The 17,227-nt window shown below is 44.8% G+C and overlaps 1 protein-coding gene across 1 annotated transcript in view; it reads right to left on the reverse strand.

The window, feature by feature from the left end:
- Mipep (mitochondrial intermediate peptidase) overlaps nucleotides 1-17,227 on the reverse strand; it is a 136,242-nt gene that overhangs the window by 43,478 nt on the left and 75,537 nt on the right. The window contains 1 exon segment of the mRNA XM_013349217.1: nucleotides 16,660-16,779. Within this exon segment, the coding sequence (XP_013204671.1) occupies nucleotides 16,660-16,779 (120 nt within the window).

Consider the following 17,227-nt stretch of genomic DNA (forward strand, 5'->3'; position numbering starts at 1 on the left):
AGCACATCACCATTCACGGAGACCCTATATCCACGAGGGGCCAGCACATCACCATTCACGGAGACCCTATATCCACGAGGGGCCAGTCCTCTCCCTTCTTCCTCCCCTGGTCTCTGAAAACAACTGAACCCTTTCCTGACTCAAAAGGATGAACTAAGTCTAGACAGACCTTTTCCCAAGAGATCACAACATGAGCCTTTGTGACTGCCTTCTCCTATTGAACACAGTGTTTTCAGTGATTTCCCATGATGTAATATGCATCAATCCTTCATTATTTTCATGACAAATACTCCAATGTGTAGATACATGCGGCACTCATATTTACCCATGCACACACTTAAGGATATCTGGACTGCTTTCTACCTTTGAATTCAGGGATAATGTTGCTATGAAGACATGTAAAATTTGGGGTTATTATTTTTGATTCTTTTGAGAAAAAAAAATACACAAAAACACTCAACCTAGGAATGGAATTGCTGGGTCATCTGGAATGTTTACTTTCTGAAGAACTGCCAGACTGTTTGCCAAAACTGCTACACATTCTGAACTCCCACTGGCAGGGAGGAGAGCATGAATTTCTCCTTAATCCACATCAACATGCCCCCACTTCCATCCTGTGTGGTGTGAATATGAAATGTCTCTCCTAGCCTCGCATACTGGACATCAGCTGATGAATTCAGGGAAGTGATTGGCTTCTGTGATTCTAACCTAATCCACAGATTAAACCACTGGTGGGTCACAACAGGATGATGTTACTGGGAGGTGATGAGAAGGTACAGGATGTGGGGCAGGTTGGAGTAGTTCACTGACAGTATGCCCTGTGAAGATGCACCTTGTCTCTGGCCCCTGTCTGTCATGAGGTAGGCTGCTTTGCTCCATACAATTTCTATACTATAATGTTCAGCCTCACCACAGTTCAGAAACAATGGAGCCAGCCCATAGACAGAAACTTTGAGGTAAAGCAAAGCTTTCTTTTGAATTGTTTATGTCAGGCCAGGTATCCCAGTGATGATCAACTTACAAACCAACTAGTGCACAGAGAAAGGGTACCTCCTCACTGGGTTCTTGATTTGAATTTTCTTAACCAATGACCTTGAGTGTTATGTATTTACTGGCATTCTATTATCTTCCTTAGAGAAGCAGTGGGTTATTTGCCTTTCAATTGCTGCCAGAGCTCTTTGGACAGTAAACACTCGTCAGACACACATTCCATGCACTGTGTGCTGTCGTTTCACCTCCATGGGAATGCCTTTAGCGTAGAATTTCCTAAAGTATCAATAAGTCCAAGTTATCCGTGGTCTCCGGTTGCTTGCTGGTGTCAAATCTAGAAACAATTGTCTAATCCAAAGTGAAGACTGTAGACCCATGTCTCTCTTCTAGCAGCTTTAGTTTTAACTCCTAAATTGAGTTCTCTGCTCTGTTGGAAGCACATCTTTATATGCAAAAATATGCAGCAATTCAAGCTCACCCTTACACGTGGGCATCCAGTTAACCCATCACTATTCTTTTTTTTTTTTTTTTTTTTGGTTTTTCGAGACAGGGTTTCTCTGTGGTTTTGGAGCCTGTCCTGGAACTAGCTCTGTAGACCAGGCTGGTCTCGAACGCACAGAGATCCGCCTGCCTCTGCCTCCCAAGTGCTGGGATTAAAGGCGTGCGCCACCACCGCCCGGCCCCCATCACTATTCTTTAAAAGACAATTATTTTCCCAAGGAGCTGTTTTGTGAGTCTTTAATAATAAACTAATTATAAATGAATGGGTTTACTTCTGGGGTCTCTCAGGTTCATTTCCATGGACTGACACACCTATTCACCTATTCTCACACGCACCATGGTTAGCACAGGATGAAATCCGAGTTAGAAATAATTACACTCAGATGAAATGCCATTCTGACTCCATGAATACACACACTTCCCCTCCCATGCCGAGTTCTCAACAGCATCCTTTCCAGGCACGTGTCCTGGGCAATGTCTGTCAAAAGACATAATACACACGAGGGAAATAGGCATGCTGAGACTAAGTATGAGCTGTGGTTTGGTTTTCCTAAATAATTTAGGTCTAAAACTGGTCTGTCTGAGAAATGTTTTATGACTTAAGAAAGAAAAAGAAAATCATGAACCAAGACAATTAACACACAAGTTTTCAAACTGCAGACCATTTTCTATGAGTGACTTGTGAAAACAATAAAGGGGGTCATGCCCAGCTCTGGAAAAGACAGAAAAGGGCTGAGTACAAAATCAGGGTGAGTTCTCATCTGTGGCGCTTTGTTTCAGCATTTGTTCAAAACGCTTAAATAAGAATAATAATATGCCGGGCGGTGGTGGTGCACACCTTTAATTTTAATCCCAGCATTCTAGAGGCAGAGACAGGTGGATCTCTGTGTGGTCTACAAAGAGAGTTCCTGGACAGGCACCAAAGCTACAGAAAAATGTTATCTCGAATGACAGCCCCCCCCAAAGAAAAAAACTGAATAATAATGCTACCAAAGAAGAGAAAGAAAGAAAATGAAAAAGATCAGCAGGAAGCAGAAACCTTAAAAATGAGTAATGTCACAGCATCAGCAAGCAGCCCAAACAGAAAGGGCCTCTACGGCTCTCTGCAGTCAGCACCTTCAGGCCCCGATGCCTTCCTAACACCCTAATGGGATGCAGACGTTCCATGGTACTCTACTGCTCCTAGCCACATACAATTTGATTCTTACCTAAACAAAATCACATTCATTTTTTAAGACAGACATTCTCAGCTATACAATCCTCGAAACTAAACCAGTACGTTTCATAAGTTGTCATGATGAACTAATTCGGACTACTGAGCTGGCAGCACCACAGCTGGTCTTCCTCTGATGACACACCAGGGCTGTGAGGAGTATCACTATGGGGGAAGCTGAGTGAGAGGAACATGGTGCTAGTACCTTATTTCAAGTGAGAAGTTACTAGAAGACAGTCTGGATCCCCAGTCCTGGTGGCACAGGCCTTTAATTCCAGCACTTGAGAGGCAGAGGCAGATAGATCTCTGTAAATTTGAGGTCAGCACCGTCTACAGAGTGAGTTCAAGGACACCCAGGGCTACACAGAGAAATCCTGTCTTGAAAAACAAAACAAAACAAAACAAAAGATAGTGTGGATCAAGCATGAGGACTCTGAGATCTGTGAGAATAGCAGTCAGACAAAGCTCTCAGCTGAACACCTCCATGAACGTGAGCTGGGTCAACAGCACCAGAGCTGTCCCCTGGCTGTCAGCGCTGTGACCCTCTGAACTACAGCTGCAGCCACTCTTTGCTCTTCAGAATCTTTCTTGTGCTTCACCTTCACCTTAACTTGATACACGACTGTTTGATGGATACTCTAGGTTTCAAGGGGGAAAATGAGCTAGACGTGGGTCTGAGAATGTAAACTACGCTTGATTTATAGACAGACCTTGCTCCCATTTAAAGGACTCTGTGATGTGGAAGTATTTAGACTGTACTTTGGGTAAGTGGAAAAAGTTTCTGCTGTGATTGTATAAATCATTTCAAATGCTATTTCACTCTGGCTTTTAAGTGTCTGAGTTTTTCTACATGTTCCGAGAAAGTTTGGTTCACTTTTCACTCCCCATAAATCAGAGACTATTTCAAAGCTTCCCGGGGACAGGAAAACATACACATGTGCAAAGAAAGATTGCATCAGTGCTAAGTCAGGATCTGAAGGCTGTGTTAGAGAGAGCCGCCATCCCAGCGCTCATCTAATTAGCCGCCACAAACGCTACAAGTGGAGAGGGCACAGGCCGGCCAGAGAGCCACTTAAACAACTAGCTGGGCACTGCAATGGGACCTCTGGTGGCCTGGCAAGTGGCTATTCTTGAAAAGCAGAGACCACTATCAAATCCCTGAGGACAACAGGCTGAACACACAGTGAGATCCCCACTGGAGTCAGCCTACTTTCTTTCCCTGTTCTGACCCTTTCTGTGAGCAACTGATTAATCTAGTTTCCACACGCAATATGTTTATTATTTAAGTTCCCCTCTCAAGCTGTACCTCCAATATTCTACTGCTAACAGTGGCACTGCCTAACATCCATCTGTGCTGTTTAGGCTATGTCAGCATCACACTGATTTCCTGTTGTACCAGCAGCAAAAAAAACAAAAAAAACAAAAAAACAAAAACACCCAATGGAAACACCCTCCGGAAGGAAAGGTTGATTGTGACTCACAGTTTGGGGTACAGTCGGGCATGGTAGGGAAGGCATGGCAGCAGGAGCATGAAGCGCTGACCACCATCACAGTCAGGAAGTTGAGAGAGATGAACTCTGGTGGTCAGCTCTTTTTACTCAATCCAGGACCTCAGCCCATGGGATGGTACTACCCACACTTACGGTGGCTCTTTTCCTAAATTAACCCAATCTAGAAATTCCCTCACGGATATGCAAGGTTTATCTCCTAGGCCCTGTCAAGCTGACGATCAACACCAATCATTCACTTGATGGTGCTCTCCACTCCGCGTGACTTCTGCATCACACCAGGTCTGATTAAACTCAGGCTCAGAGGAGCTCCTACGTGTGCTGTGGTGCCACACATCACTTCTTTATTCTTGTCTTCGACAATGGAACAAACCACTCTACACTTGGAATCTTCTCTTCCCTCAAATATAGCCACTAGCCTTCCAATTTGTAGGTCAAACAAGAAACATCCCATTAAAATCATAAACATAATAAGAATGGTCATCTTTTTTCATTATTTAAGCCTTATTTTGAAAGTTCAAGTCATTTGCACCAGTCTAGGACAAATGGGAATATGCAAACCTTAGAAAGGACAGCAAGACCTAGTTCAAAGAAGGAGAAAGTAAACAGATAAATAAACAAACAAACAGATGACACGAGACTTCCAAGAACATGATGAATACATGGCAGCAGCGTGAAGGACTAGGCAGGTAAACAAAGGCAGCTGTCAGGAAAACTAACACAGCTTATACACATGGGTCTGCAGCCTAAGCAAGAACCTCTGACTTGGCAAGCTCAGAAACAAAATAAACATTAGTGTACACCAAAAAAAAATCTACAAAGTTCTAACAAAGAAGACCTTTGCATATGGGAAAGATGAGTGGTTAACCAGAGAGAGAAACTAGAGCTGGATCCAAATCTCAGACCAAAAGTTATTCACATCAAGATATGAGAGAAATGAATAAAATCTTAAGAATGTCGAAAGTACAGGCAAATAGTTTGCATTAAGAAGTCTTTGGGCCGAGAGGTGGCTCAGCAGTACTTATTATGTTCTAGAGGACCCACATTAGGCTGCTTACAACCGCCTTTAACTCCAGCTCCAGGGATCCATCATCCTCTTTCTGGACTCTATAAGCACTGCATTCATGTGGGCCGTACATGCACGCACACACACATGACACACACACACGTGCACGCACACACACACAACAATAATAATAACTACAAAGGAAGTCTTTGTTTTTTTTTTCAGACAGGGTTGTGCAATGCCAAGAAGTATTTCTCAAGTGTGACAGAAGTATAAAAAATTCAGATAGCTCTTACTAGAGTTAATAAGACACAAAAAAGCCAATCCAACAAAAATAAAGCTTTTTGAATGTTAAGAGAATTATGAAAGAAGCTGAGTCAATATATACAAAAAATATTAAGGACAAGATATTAATATTCCTAGCAAAAAGATGACCAGCATAAATATGGGAAACTAAGAACTGGTAAGACTTAATCTTAACACCTTTTCTCTATAAAGACAGGGAAAGACCATCAGGAGAGATGTCAGTTTCAATAGTAATAAAAGCCAGCAGGCCAAAAGCTGTAAGTTACAGTACTGTCAAAAATTAAAGTCAGTTACTAGGGCCATCAAGGGAAAACTCTTTGCATGAGATCTGTGCAATGTGGAACACAAGCTGTGTGCACCTTTACCCAGCCCTCCTGCTCTTAAGAGTATAACAAAGGTTAAAGTAGTTATGTGCACAAAGACATTTGTGCCACAGGGTCACCTGGAGGTCTTCTAGAACATAAAATGAGTCCAAGCCTTGAACAAAGGTTAGGGGCCAGAGAATGGGGTTCTGGGACAGGATCTGAGCTGAAGTAAAGCACTAACCCCACAGAAATGCAGAGTCTGGGAAAGCACAGTGGGGAAGAGAGGACCACATCTTTGATGAGCAGGTAAGCATTCCACTCCATACAAAACAGAAACACAGTATAAAGTTACTCAGACTAATCTGAACTTTACGTCTTAGCTGTCCAGGCTGCTGGAGAAACTGACACAAACAGGACAGCCTAAGCCATAGGCACTCTCCCTGCAAGTTGGGAGACCACTGTTCAGTTACTGACAGTGTGCATGAGGACTTGCACCTGGTTAATGGATGATTGTCTTCACAAGGCAACTGCAGATGACGAGGACAGAAAGCTCAACCACTCCAAAGACACCTGGGCCTTCAAAGTGTTCCAGCTCACGACCTAAGAAGCAAGCCCTTGAGGCCTTACCTCCAAGTACCATCCTACTGTGGCCAGGGCTTAAACTATCTCATTTGTTAATTTATGAACGCTTAATCCACCAGATATCTATCTTTAATGCATCCCCAGGGCACGTCTGCACGGTAGCTGGCGACGCGTGCTTACTGTTATAGAGGACAGTGTCACCTAGAACAGGGCTCTTCTGCAGCAGCAGAAGTTCCAGGCTCTTTTAGGAAGAGGACACGAGGACACATCCCAAGGCCCCAGCTTCAGGGCTGTGTATGCTACATCCAGAACTAAGACAAGCTGAACGCTTGTGACAAACATCACTTCAAAGAGCTGTTGCCCTCTAATGGCACGGGAAACAAAGAACAAATGGGGAAGGGTATAGGTGTTCTTGCCTTTCTGAGTTTATGAGGAATATGTGCTCGTTAGCGAAAAACTGGAGCATTACAATTAAAGAAACAAATCAAGAGGGAGAGCTAAGGATCAGAAGCACGGGAGACTTCATGCTGTGGGTGCCTTTCACAGTTTAGAAACTCTCAATCAAATGTACATCTTACCTTCCAAAAATGCCCTTAAAATGCCCAGTTAGTGCACTCAGTCAGAGCCCTTCTTACTGTGCCAAGCAGGCAGCTTAGAGGCTCTGAGGATGGCCCAGAGATTCTTAGGCATTTGCAGGAGCCCCTCTGCATGCCCATTTCTGCATAAGCAATGGATGCTCTATGTTCTGGGCACATCCCTGTGGCTGATACCGTGGTTGACCTTGGAGTCACCAGAATAAAGGCTGCCAGAAATAGAAATACATGAGCATCGCTCAAAGCACAAAGCTTCTAATATTCTAGGACAGTTCATTATATCCAAGCTGCAGCAAATTACAGGCCAAAGGGGGGGGGGCAGCACTACTCACAGAAACCGAGACTAAAGTGAACACTGGTGACTTGGCTCACAGGACTATTATAAAAACAACCCAGACAATTACGTGTTTTAAATGGGTGGGATCTAGAGCTGCAATTCTCCCACAAGCCGAAGCCATGGAAGGCTTTAGAAAATGAGTGACTCGGGAGCTTAGTGTTCCAGTTTACAACACGTGTGTGTTTTAGTTACGAAGCCATAGTAAATCTAGCATGTCAGGCAAGGTAAACAGTTCTCAGTTGTTTATGTAGCCAAAGAGGGAAGGAATTCAACACACCATTAACCACTTAGGTGTTTCTAGATGTGCACCAGATGGCTCTGTATTGATGATAAAGAAAGCAGAGATAAGTGAGCACGGTGTTCTTTAACACTTCACTTGCTTGGCAGCATTAGATATTCAGAGGTAGTTCTACCCAAGCAAGCCCTTCACCTCATTCAGACTGGCCATTCGCGGGGACCTGGAACAAAGGGGTGGGAGGAGACAGAACTGTCCCAAGCAAACGTTTCACCACAGAATTTTAATTGACTACTCCAAAGAAAAAGGTAGATGTGGGGTACTTCTCTCACAGTTGCTCATTCGAGTGCACATGCTCACACACACACACACACACACACACACACAGGAGGAGAAAGAGAGTCACAGTCAGTCCAAGATGGCCTCACGCTCACAACAATGCTCCTGCCTCTGCATCCAAGTGCTAGGATTACAGGGGTGAGCCACCATGCCCAGCTGGCAATCTATTCTACACACATGGAAAGTGCTTTGGTCCTTCTCTAACAGCTCGGAGCAAGTGTGAGACAAAAGCAGCAAAGGAGGGAAGTGGGCTTCACACATCTCCGTGAAGACCTTGTACGGTCATGGTTTCTTTCACCGGCCTTATTTTAAAAGTCATTAATATAAAAAAAATTCAAAAACCCTTTAATATAGATGGTGAAAATTATTTAATTAGTAACTATTCCTTACAGTCATGCTTCATCCATAATATAAAATAAAAACAAACAAACAAAAAAAAGGACGCCATTGCTGCCTGCTGCTAAGTCTGATAAGCAGTAATGGCAGTTCATATTAATATTGGAACTGACAGCGACAGCGAGGCTGGGGTGGGGCTCAGGGCAGAGTGCCTACCTAGCATGTGGGTGCCCTGGGTGCCAGTGCCAGCACCAATAAATTAATTCATTCACTTGTGAAATTGTCTGTGAAAAGCTGTACATATTTTAGCTATAACTAAAGTTTGAAGACAATTTAATGTGCTTAACTGAACAAATATCCATTTCTATTTTCATATAGCTCTTTCTATATTATTCTCATGCTTTACACAAATAACTCAACAAAAAGCTCATAAAAACTATCATGTAAACAGAAAAAAAATCTCATAGTGGGTTATGATGGTGCATGTCTGCTAAGCCCCACTCTGAAAAAGCTGAGGCAGGTCACACAGCACAGCCTGGCCATCTCACAAGTCCTCCCCATGCCCTCTCCCTGCTGGCCCCGGGATCAGGAAGGTTGGGGGCTGAGAGTCTGGGGCAACAGCCATGCATCTCCTCTAGCACCTTTGCATACCACCTTCCAACTGGCAAGTGAGCAGCTACTTTCCCTTGAACATACAATCATGGCCACAGAAATGTCAGTTTAGGAATCTGCTTCCCAAATCAAGCAATTCCAACGTGGGAAGCCTTCAGATCACACAAAAATCGTATGGTGAGCCTTCATTTATTATGTTCTTGAGAATCAGAGACCACATTTCAAAGCAAGCACTCTATAAACAATTTTCAAGCCACCATCCAGCCAATGTCACCCTAACATACTAAAGAGCAGAACATTGTACTGTTGGGATTGTGGGAGTAGAAGTGTAAAGGAAAACAGTATGTTTAAAATTGGGGGTTCCGTTGGTACCGAGAAATGGCTGTCCCCATGAGAAGGAGATGTGCGATCATGCTGGCTAGGCTAGTGTCCCTTTGATAGACACTCCTGCCCATCAGCAGTATCATCAACCTGTCCTTTACCCTTAGCTCCCCAGCACAGTCCCCCGCAGCTTATTGCAGATTCCTAGGTGGTAATTTCCCAATCCACAGAGCTCATGTTTGGACCATGTCCTGTGATACACATATGACGACCCAACACCTAGATTCCCTGCAGTCCTGCGGCATAAACTTATCACATTTCTATGCTACACTAGCTAGTCATTCCTCGTAGACTCCACGTTTCTCTGGTTGAGGGCTATGGTGGTCAAGCTGTGTCACTTCAACTCTCCCCATTCGTCACCACCTCCCAGGCCACACCTGCCGACACTGAGGTATGGTGATAGCCGAGCTGGGCTCTCGGAATGCTCTCCTGTACCTTCTTTTTCCTGCTGTTTCATTTCAGTTCTACTCAGGGAGGGTTAGCCTCGGAGACACGTGCTGGCACAGCAGGGAAAGACTGGGCCACTCTTGCTTGGACAAGGATGTGGAAGCCTACAGGAACCTCTTGTAAAAGAAAGTCACCTCTTCTTTTAGGAACACTGCTGGTCCAAGAAGAGCTGATCTGGAAACACCACTTTACCACCCACTGATAAACAGATGCGTTAGAGCACCAACTCCAGCCATAATGCCCACATACTTTCCGCGTGGCAGCTATTTGTTCACGGTCTACACCTGAAAACACTCACTAGGTCAGCTGAGAGGGACGGGTTCATGAGCTCTCCAGGCCTTTCCTAGACCTGCTAGCCCTCCTCTACTTCCGAGCAAGTGAGAGTGCAGAGACACAAACCCAGTCAGTGTGGTGCCGGCACACGCCTGTAATCTTAGTTCTCAGTGGCGGCTGAGACAGGAGTGTATGAGCTTCAGAAAGGCCTGGGCTATACAGAGACCCTGTCTCAAAACACAACAACAACAAAGATACAGATCTAGAACCCTAGAACAACAAAATTGTAACACTGTATACAATCTGGGTTAAAATGGAAGAAATGTACAATCACTTAGAAACAGAAGACCCTTAGGAGGACTCAGGGATTCAATAAGCAACAAGATTGGAGACATGGCTCAGGGTTAGGAGTGTGCACTGCAAATGAGGAAGGGTGCTAACACATACTCCTTACTCCAGCTCCGGAGGGTCTGAAACTTCCTTCCAGACTCTGAGGGTGTCTACACTCACATCACCACACATACCATATAATTTCAAAATGAAAATATCTTTTCTAAAAAAGCAACAAACACCACCCATTAAGAGACAGAATACAACAGAAAATCAGCCTGTGGGATATGGTTTAAAATCGCCCTCTACCCTGTTGAGCAAGACTTTTGGATTCCCAACATCAAACTGCTACATGGAAAAACAAGTCAAGTGCAAACTAACTTTCTGTGTTTTACACGGAGGTTTAGCACTCGTATAAATATTAATAAAACGCTGGCACAATAAGGTGCTTACTCAGAGTCGGCACCATACTTCACAAGGAACAGACAGTCATGACAACAGTTACAGTAATCTGAGTTCAGTTTTGCCAAGCACGTCATACCAAGGCTCGCTAGGCAGACACCGATCTGTGAAAACCTCTCCGGCTAGCGGACTCTGCTCTGTGTACTGTGGCTTCTGGGGGGTCTCACGGGAGAGACCTGGGCTGTGAAGCCGGTGCACAGTATCTCCCCACAGATGGATGAGACCTCTGTGATCACACTGTAAGCATCCAGATATTTTGTATGGATTCTGCAAGCCCTGCAAATATTCTCTAGGTTATCATTCAAATTTTATTTTTTTCTTTCTATTTTATTTCATGGAGTGACTGACTATTTAAGACAAACAACTCCTAGAAATAAGCTGCTGGGGAACACCATGAAGCTGCTATGACACTGGCTTTCATCCCACGTGGCTGCTGCCAGCCATGGCCTCCGTCTCCCTGGCTACTGCCCCGACCTGCACATGTGGTCCAGCCTCAGAGCTCACCTCTGCTTCTGCACCATCCCGTACATGGCGACCACTGTCCTGGTTCACACCACCAGTGTTTTGCCAGGACACAGGGCACCCTAGAATGGGTCTCTCAAAACAGACTCTTTGTTTTACCCCATACAGTAGAAACAAAATCACCTTTCAGTAATTTTAAAGATTTTTCTGAATAGCAAGACTACATTTTGATTAATAAAGTGGAATGACTGACTTGCCACACCCACCGATTTAATCCGTAAGCACTGCTACAGTGTACACGGTTCCATTCCTTAGCCAGAGTGGTAACTACTGCACTGTGTGTGACTTCCCTTCAGTCCTTACAGCCTTCCTGTGTATGTGCTCCTCTGTGATGCCCACCTTTACCTGGCTGTGAACTCCGTATGAAAGTTCTACTCAGCTTGATTCTTAAGAAACTCACTTGTTTTGACTTCAGCTCATTGCCTGACGGATTCAGGAGCTCTACCCCTAGTGTACCCTTCTGCATAGTGCTTTTCATTTCCCTGCTGATGATAGCCTGGGCTTTTCACAGGGTCCTCCCCACTCAAATCCTCATCAAAAACATTCACAACCTGGTCTAAACCCTGTGTTTAGCTCCTGGAACTGAGAGAATACCCAGCAGGGAAAACACAACATGTTGTTGATGTAGAACAGAAGTGATGAGCGCTGGCCACAGGAGTGCCCACATCAATGTTAGTGGATAATCCCTAACTCTCTCTGAATGGGGAAACACTTTGTATCCTGCCATAGTGTCACAGTCCTGTGATGCCATGGCCTTTCCAACTTGGTATTTTAACTGGCATACTTTTTACCAAGCTAGAATAAAGCAGTAACAGGATATGGTTTTAGTCAGCATTTCTGGTCAATATGGAGGCCGCTTCATGTGGTTTACTACATACTCGTGTCTTGTGTCCTTTCAAAGTGTTTTAAAAATGCATCTTTTCTAACATGTCAAATTTTATGCTTTTTACAATAAAAAGGGAGAAAAGGAAAGGGGCACATGAAAATATCTACTTCTATACCTTAGTTTTCCATTTCTGGTAAGAGTAGACTGGCTTACTTTATATTAAACTTATGATTTTTATCTTTCAATTTAAATGCAGTTAGATTTGTCAGTTTCTGTTTTACATTTAATGCCTGTGGATTGTGTATAAGGTGCTCACTTCTGTGAGAAGAAAAAGGCTGTGGGAATGGCATCCTTTTGCACTCAAACTCCCACATTTGGGCCCAATCTGCTTAACGCTTTATGTACAGTGTGAGACAGAAGTCTGGTTTTCAGACCTCTTATATGTGGTCTGGTGCTGTTTCATACCATGGACATCACAGTCCTTGCCATCGGGTGTCTGCTAATCATCGGTTTGGGATTTGAATCCCTCCACTATACGCGAGGACACACAGGAGACACCCGCTGGCAAGAAATCTGAATATTCATAGCAAGCACAGCAACATCAGAGGGCTGAGTGGCGTCTTCAAGAAGGCACAACTTTCATGTTTTCACGTCATCTATTTTAAAAAGGAAACTTAATAAAGAAAAACAGATGCGCTGTGGTGATTTGAATGAGAATGGCCCTCACAGGCTTAATATATTTGAGTCTTTAATTACCAGTTGGTGGACTACTTGAGAAAGGTGAGAAGTGTGGTCTGGTTGAAGGAGGAGTGTCACTGGGAGTGAGGTTTGAGGTTTCAAAGGCCTCCCACCATTCCCAGGGTGCCCCCTTGCCTTTTGCTCTGCGTTGTTCCTTTATTCCACCATCATGGACTCTAACCCTCTGGAACTGCTAACCCAATCAAACATTTTCTCTTGCCTCAGTTACGGTCATGGTGTGCAGATAACTAAGACAGAGAGAGTGACCTTGCTTTGGGAGACTTTGGACCTTGGACTAGGAAAGCAGTTGAAAACTCTAAGCAGAGCTTAATGGGAAGACCGCAGTGCTAAGAGCAGTGTGGACAATGAGGACCAGCTCAAGATGCTTCAGAGAATGTTAGCATTGGTTAAAAACCATTCTTCGATATTTGGAGAAAGAATGTGGCTGCTCTTTGCCCTTGTCTGAAGAATTTTCCTGAGGCTAAACTGAAAAGTAATGGACTAATTTCCCTGGTGGAGGAGGTTTTAAGAAAGCCTAATATTGACTCCATTGCATGGTTGTTAGTAATTATTCTTATGCAGGTCTACAGTGAAAAAGAACATGCGGGGGGGGGGGGAGATAAACAAAATATACAGTTTAAAAGCACAGTAGGGGGATGGAGAGTTGGCTCAGAGGTTAAGAGCACTGGCTGATCTTCCAGAGGTCGAGTTCAATTCCCAGCAACCACATGGTGGCACACAACCATCTGTAACAAGATCTGGTGCCCTCTTCTGGCTTGCAGGCACACATGCAGGCAGAACACTGTATACATAATAAATAAGTCTTTTTTAAAAGCACAGTAGGAAATTGGATATTGGAGCCAAGGCTTATGTTAAAAGAGATGGGGGAGATAAAGGAGAGGCCTGATCGGAAATGGAATAAAGGGAGTGGTGTCCCCAGGGAAAGAAGTCACACAGATAAAATTCCAACTGGTGAAAAAGTCTAAGGAATTTTCTGCTCCTAAAAATCAACAACAAATCAAAGCTGATGTGTGAATCAAGGGTGCCAATGCTCACCCCAAGTGGGTAGTCAGACTTGGCAGTGCCATCCATGTGGTTCTCGGTTTAGTCATGAAGAATACGTGAGTAAAGGGGTTGTGGAATCTTCCTCCACAGTTGAGGAGAGACAGTGAGGACAGCTGCATGGCAGGGCCGTCTGCGTGGAGACCCTAAGAGGTCACTGCATGAGCTGTGAAAGTGAAGAAGTGTCGGAGCCATTAGCAACTGCAGAAAAGCTGGGTGCGAGAGTGGAGCCAGCCTGAGAGAGAAGTGTGCAGAGCTGGGAGGGCAGAGCCATCTACGCCCTTTAACATCCGACACGAGCTGCGGGATTCAGTGTTTGCCCCACTGGGCTTCAGTTTTGCCTTGGTCCAGTATGTCCTCACTATACCCTTTCTTCCACTTGGTATGACGTATATTCTGTGCCACTATATGTTGGGAATATGCAATTTGCTTTTTCATTTTACAGGGGTTACAATTAGGAAATTTCCTTGAGTCTCAGAAGAGAATGTTGACACCGTGAAAGACTAAGGGAGATTTTAAAGTTGGACTAAATGCATTTTGCATTATGACCGTAAGTCTATGGAACGGAACAGGATGGTTTGAATAAGAATGGCCTCCACAAGCTCACGTATTTGAAGACTTGGTTCCAAGCTGGCAGAACTGTTTGAGAAGGATTAAGGGGTGTGTGCTTTTTGGAGAAAGCGTTACTAGGAGTGGGCTTTCGGATTTTAAAAAAACTCGTGCAGCTCCAGTGTGCTCCCCCTCTCTGCCTTGTGGCTGTGGATGTGAGACCTCAGCTGCTCCCTCACTCTGCCACCATGGACTCTAATCCTCTGAACTGCCAGCTCAAATAAATGCTTTCTTTCAAAAGCTGCCTAGGTCGCACTGTTTTATCACAGCAATAGAAAGGTAATGAAGACGGAGGCAGGAAAGGTGGCAGACATGTCCTCCAGCCACAGTGAAGTTCTATAGGTTTAGAGTGCCCAGCCCTCCTAACCCAGTCTAGGTTTATTTAGGACACACACTCCTTCCTTACTGGTTATGCTGCATCTACATGGAGCTGAACTTGCCAGTAGCCCAATGGTAACACTCATGCTTAGCACAGACCCACATATGCATGGGGGGGGGCGCGGTGTGATCAGCACTCTGTGTGTATGTTTATTTTTTAAGTCCATACATCTAGACTTGTAAATGTTCATTGCAATGAGTCACTGGTCTGGTTCAAGGCCTCTGGCTTCTGCCACACTATCAACGCTGGGCCCTCACTGGGACTCCTCGTGGATATCCCATTGTTGCCTTGTGTCATGGAGGTCTCACAGCTCTGGATCTGCAGGCCCAGCCCTTCACATGCCCCAGCAGTTCATAGATGAGGTGGATGCTGGGGTGGGCTAACTAATATCCTGGTTCTGGGCCTGGGTTGGTCAGCCTGGCAGCTTTCCCTCATCGTCACCACCTAGGCCAGCTCTCCAGCACTGCTCCAGCAGCTCACCCAGTGCAGCAGGCAGCAAGGAGCAAGGTCAGCTCTCCTGCTCTCATGCCCTCAGGGCCAGCTCACCTTCACCCACACCACCAGGGCCAGCTCTACTGTTTTGCCAGGTGAGGGATATGGCCTGCTCTCCCTAGTGCAGCAGTTGCTGAGCTCTCCCAATCCCATGACCCCAAGGCCAGCTCTCCCACCTGCCACAGGTGGCAAGGGGTAGGCAGAGGGCATCTTTCCCTCACCGTGTTACCACACAGCAGACGTGGGGCAGGGCCACCTCTCCTGCTCTCCCACCCTACTGCACTGCCCAGGCAAAGTGTAGGCCGGCTTTCCTGAGTGCTGCAGCCAGGGAAGGGCAGAGTCAGCTCTCCCACTCTCATGACCTCACGGCCAGTTCTCCCACCTGCCACAGGCAGCAAAGAGTAGGGGATGGGGGACAGCATCTCTCCCTCACCCATTGAACTGCATGGTAGCTAAGGGGTGGGGCCAGATCTCCCATGCACATTCACTGGGCCAGGTCACCTGCACCCCTGTCAACAGGGTCAGCTCTATTGTGCTGCCCCGGTAAGTACAAGTCGCACTGTCCTGAGTGCTGCAGCAGGTGAGGGACAGGGTCAGCTCTCCCACTCTAGAGGGAATTCTGTACCGCTACAACTTTCAGCTTCTGAGACAATAGGAAACCAACGACATGGAGTACTGTAAAGGTCAAAGGCTTTCAATCCCAACACATCACTATCTAATTATAGGGATGACCTCAATACGAGTTCCAATGAGAATAGAGTATTTAACAGACCAGGCTGGTTTAAGAATGAAGTTTAGTCCTTTCTCCAAAACAGTGAGGTAAAGTCGAGCACCTAGAACTTGGAAACAACAAAGAGACTCCTACCTTCCAGTCCAACAAGACACTAAATAAGACAGGATATAAAGAATTGGTACAGTCCTTAGTACAATGTAAGATACTTAATAAATGTTAGTTCCCTTTGCAGTGAACACTGAGTCTCATCATATAATATATATAATATAAAGACATTATATTATACAAATTATAATATATATGTGTAGTTTTATAAAAAGTAAAGAGAATATTGACTAACACCCACTTTCCTACAAATCTGGTAAGCACTGAGAGAAGAAAACAAATCATGCATGGAGTATTAGATGAGCCAGGGCGTTCCTAACATCTGGCCACACACAACCTCAACACACACGTAGGGATCTCAAGTCCTCCAAAGAGTAATGATGGAACCTAGAGAATTCAGCCAGTCTAGAACGAGCTGAATTAAAATGCAGACTCACAGTGTCAGGAACATAGGGCAAGCCATAGAAGTGCTCTTGTGTTTCCATGAGGATATCTGTGGTCGACTTCCTCAGGGGATGCTGGCCATGGTAGATTTGATCCAGGGCGGCATAAAAGACCTAGGCAGACAGAAACCTCTGTTTAGCTTTGGTAGTCCATCCTGTATTTAAGATGTGGCCAGTCAAAAATGTTGTAAGAGCACCAGAATGACAATTATGAACCACAGCTGAGAAGACTCACAAATATAAACATGTGTTATCTGAGACATACTCTGTACCACATATATGACCAGTCAAAAGCTTAAAGGGTCCTCTGAAGCTTTCTATAATATGAGTTGTTGTTCAGTTTTGAATCTTATCCATCATTAAATTTGTGGTCACAAAATTGAAATTATGCAGTTAAAAATATGTAAAAAAAATCAAAATTCTAGGTTGTAGGCCCCTGAATCTAATAAATCCTGTCTGGTTTCTTCCTGGATCCTGGCAGAGCACAAATGAGACGTGTGAAGTGGCCAGAACCCTGTTTGTACCTAGAGGTGAAAGATCACTGTGTGGATACAGAACCCTG

Source organism: Microtus ochrogaster, chromosome 17, assembly GCF_000317375.1.
Source record: "Microtus ochrogaster isolate Prairie Vole_2 chromosome 17, MicOch1.0, whole genome shotgun sequence".
In the NCBI taxonomy this organism is placed as follows: Eukaryota; Metazoa; Chordata; class Mammalia; order Rodentia; family Cricetidae; genus Microtus; species Microtus ochrogaster.